The sequence below is a fragment of the Morone saxatilis genome, unplaced genomic scaffold (genome assembly GCF_004916995.1).
Source record: "Morone saxatilis isolate NCDOM2014 unplaced genomic scaffold, NCSU_SB_2.0 Contig21, whole genome shotgun sequence".
In the NCBI taxonomy this organism is placed as follows: domain Eukaryota; kingdom Metazoa; phylum Chordata; class Actinopteri; family Moronidae; genus Morone; species Morone saxatilis.
The window spans coordinates 993,790-996,061 of NW_023339774.1; the positions used below are offsets into that span (position 1 = coordinate 993,790).

General features: G+C 42.1%; 1 protein-coding gene across 1 annotated transcript in view; it reads right to left on the bottom strand.

Moving 5' to 3' along the window:
• Positions 1 to 2,272, bottom strand: part of LOC118332360 (ras-specific guanine nucleotide-releasing factor RalGPS1-like) — a gene marked incomplete in the record, with an annotated part of 66,856 nt that overhangs the window by 6,463 nt on the left and 58,121 nt on the right. The window contains 1 exon segment of the mRNA XM_035667601.1: positions 1,938 to 2,018. Within this exon segment, the coding sequence (XP_035523494.1) occupies positions 1,938 to 2,018 (81 nt within the window).

Consider the following 2,272-nt stretch of genomic DNA (forward strand, 5'->3'; position numbering starts at 1 on the left):
TGATAGCAGTGGCTGCCATGCAAGTTGCCAACTGCTCACCTGAACGGAAACTAATCATTCATACACACTCGTACACCAATGGTAATGGATGGTAAATGGGCCTGTGCTTTCTAGTCTTCTGACCACTCCTCCAAAACACTTTTACACTACATGCCACATTCACCCTTTCACACACATTCACTCAGTGATGGCAAAGCCCATCGAACAGAAACAAACTCATTCATTCACATTCACACACCGATGCACAGCATTTGGAAATTTGGGGTTCAGTATCTTGCTCAAGGACACTTCGACATGCAGCGAGGTTCTGGGGAGCGAACCCTTCAACCTTCCGATAAGTGGACAACCTGATCTACCTCTGAGCCACAGCAGTCCACTAGATGCCATTGAATCCTACACACCTCAAGCAAGTGTAAAAACTTTTTTTGCCATTTCCATTCTTCAAAATGTGCATTAAAATACATGAATGGAAACACGGCTATTGATAATGGTTCTAAAAGTTTGTTCTTAAAGTTAGATGGATAAGACAGAGACAAGACGAACATAAAGCACACCACCTCTGCAGTGACTGTCACAGGTTATAGGCCAAAGTCATGATCTGATCAGTCAGTCATTTATAAAAATATAAAAGGTATTTTGCTAATCTTAGATCCTTCAGCCATGTTCACATTATATCAGAAAAACAGCCTTTGCCCTCTTCTTGTTTCTGCATATGCATGTGACGCATGCGATGATGCATGTGGAGTGCTGTGTGGAGCCACGTTGGACAGAGAGGTGCTGTGTGCAGCCAATGGTCAAGTCTGTGACCAAAGATCGAGGACACATCCATAATGTGTCTACGCAGTTCCAAATCATCATCATAATAGGGCCGAACTAAAATATATTTGTTGGGTAAAACATCAGCCTCCAGATTCAACTGCCAGAATTGTTACACAACCATTTTTTGAGTCTGTGTTGACTAATGTGACCGTTACAGAAAGTGGCTACAGAACCTACAAAAAGCAATAAAATACTGCTAAGTATTTGCTAATTACAATTGAACCTTCCTAAGTCCCGCCCCTTTTTGCTCTGTGCGCCAATAACAGAGCAAGCCTCGGTCAGAACCCCAGTCAACTTCCTCCTTTCCTGTACTTAAATATGCTATGTGCTAGGCTAATCTATGTTGAAAACACAACCACATATTGAAGATGGTTAAAAGATAAAAGGGGAAATATATAGAGTCACATTTTAAGTTAGCTAATGTTAACAAAATGCTAGCTAACTAGCTAATCTAAATAAATTGTTACATCTGATGGCTAATGTTGCTAGCTAACGATTAATGTAGATTAACTATCAAGTTATCTTGCGTTTTTCTAATATTACCCTCCATTTGCCAAGACAAGAGGTGACTATACACCCATCAGCCATAACATTATGACCACCTGGGCCCCCTGGTGGTCATAATGTTCTGCAGCCCACAAAGCTGTGATGCACTGTGTGTTCTGAGCACCTTTCCTATCGAAACAAAAGCAATTCAACTGTTCAGCCAGTTTAGCTACAGTAGCTCGTCTGTTGGATCGGACCACATGGGCCAGCCTTCACTCCCCACGTCCATCAGTGAGCCTTGACCGCCCATGACCCTGTCTCCGGTTCTTTTCCTTCCTTGAATCACTTTTCGTCTTAGGAAGGGTCAATTGTCCCAATTAATAATTTTTTTTAATTTGGTGAACTGACCCTTTAGAGACTTACAAAATCCAGCCAGTGTCACTGTAGTTAGTAAGTGGAATGTACATTTAATTTGTGAACACTGAGTTCAGAATGATACCTGACTTCCACCAGCATGCAGTGACGATGAGGTGAGATAGAAACACATCAGAGTAAGTCTAACTTCTATTCCCCTGTAAACATGAATTCATTGTTATTTAAAGTTGACTGCTTGTTCTCCCACTTCACTGTACCTGTAAACATAGCTGCGGCTCCGGGGGGAGTTGCGAAGTGGGACCCTCCAGTTGGGGCCCAGAGTTGCGTACATTCGGCCCCTGTTTGTCACACATTGTCACAGTCAGTCTGAGGGGCTCATGGGATTGGCAGAAGTGTTCAGTGTATCTCATGTGACCAGAAGAACCCAGAGTGTACACTGAGGCCAATTAAATTTATAATCTGTATCACTGAGAGCAAACATGATCATATTGACCAATCTCAGCCCACTCGTAGATATCAATGACTTATTTTTTCAATATTCTTGCAGGGACAAACATGGATATACAGTACGATTAACTTGACGTTGGATGTT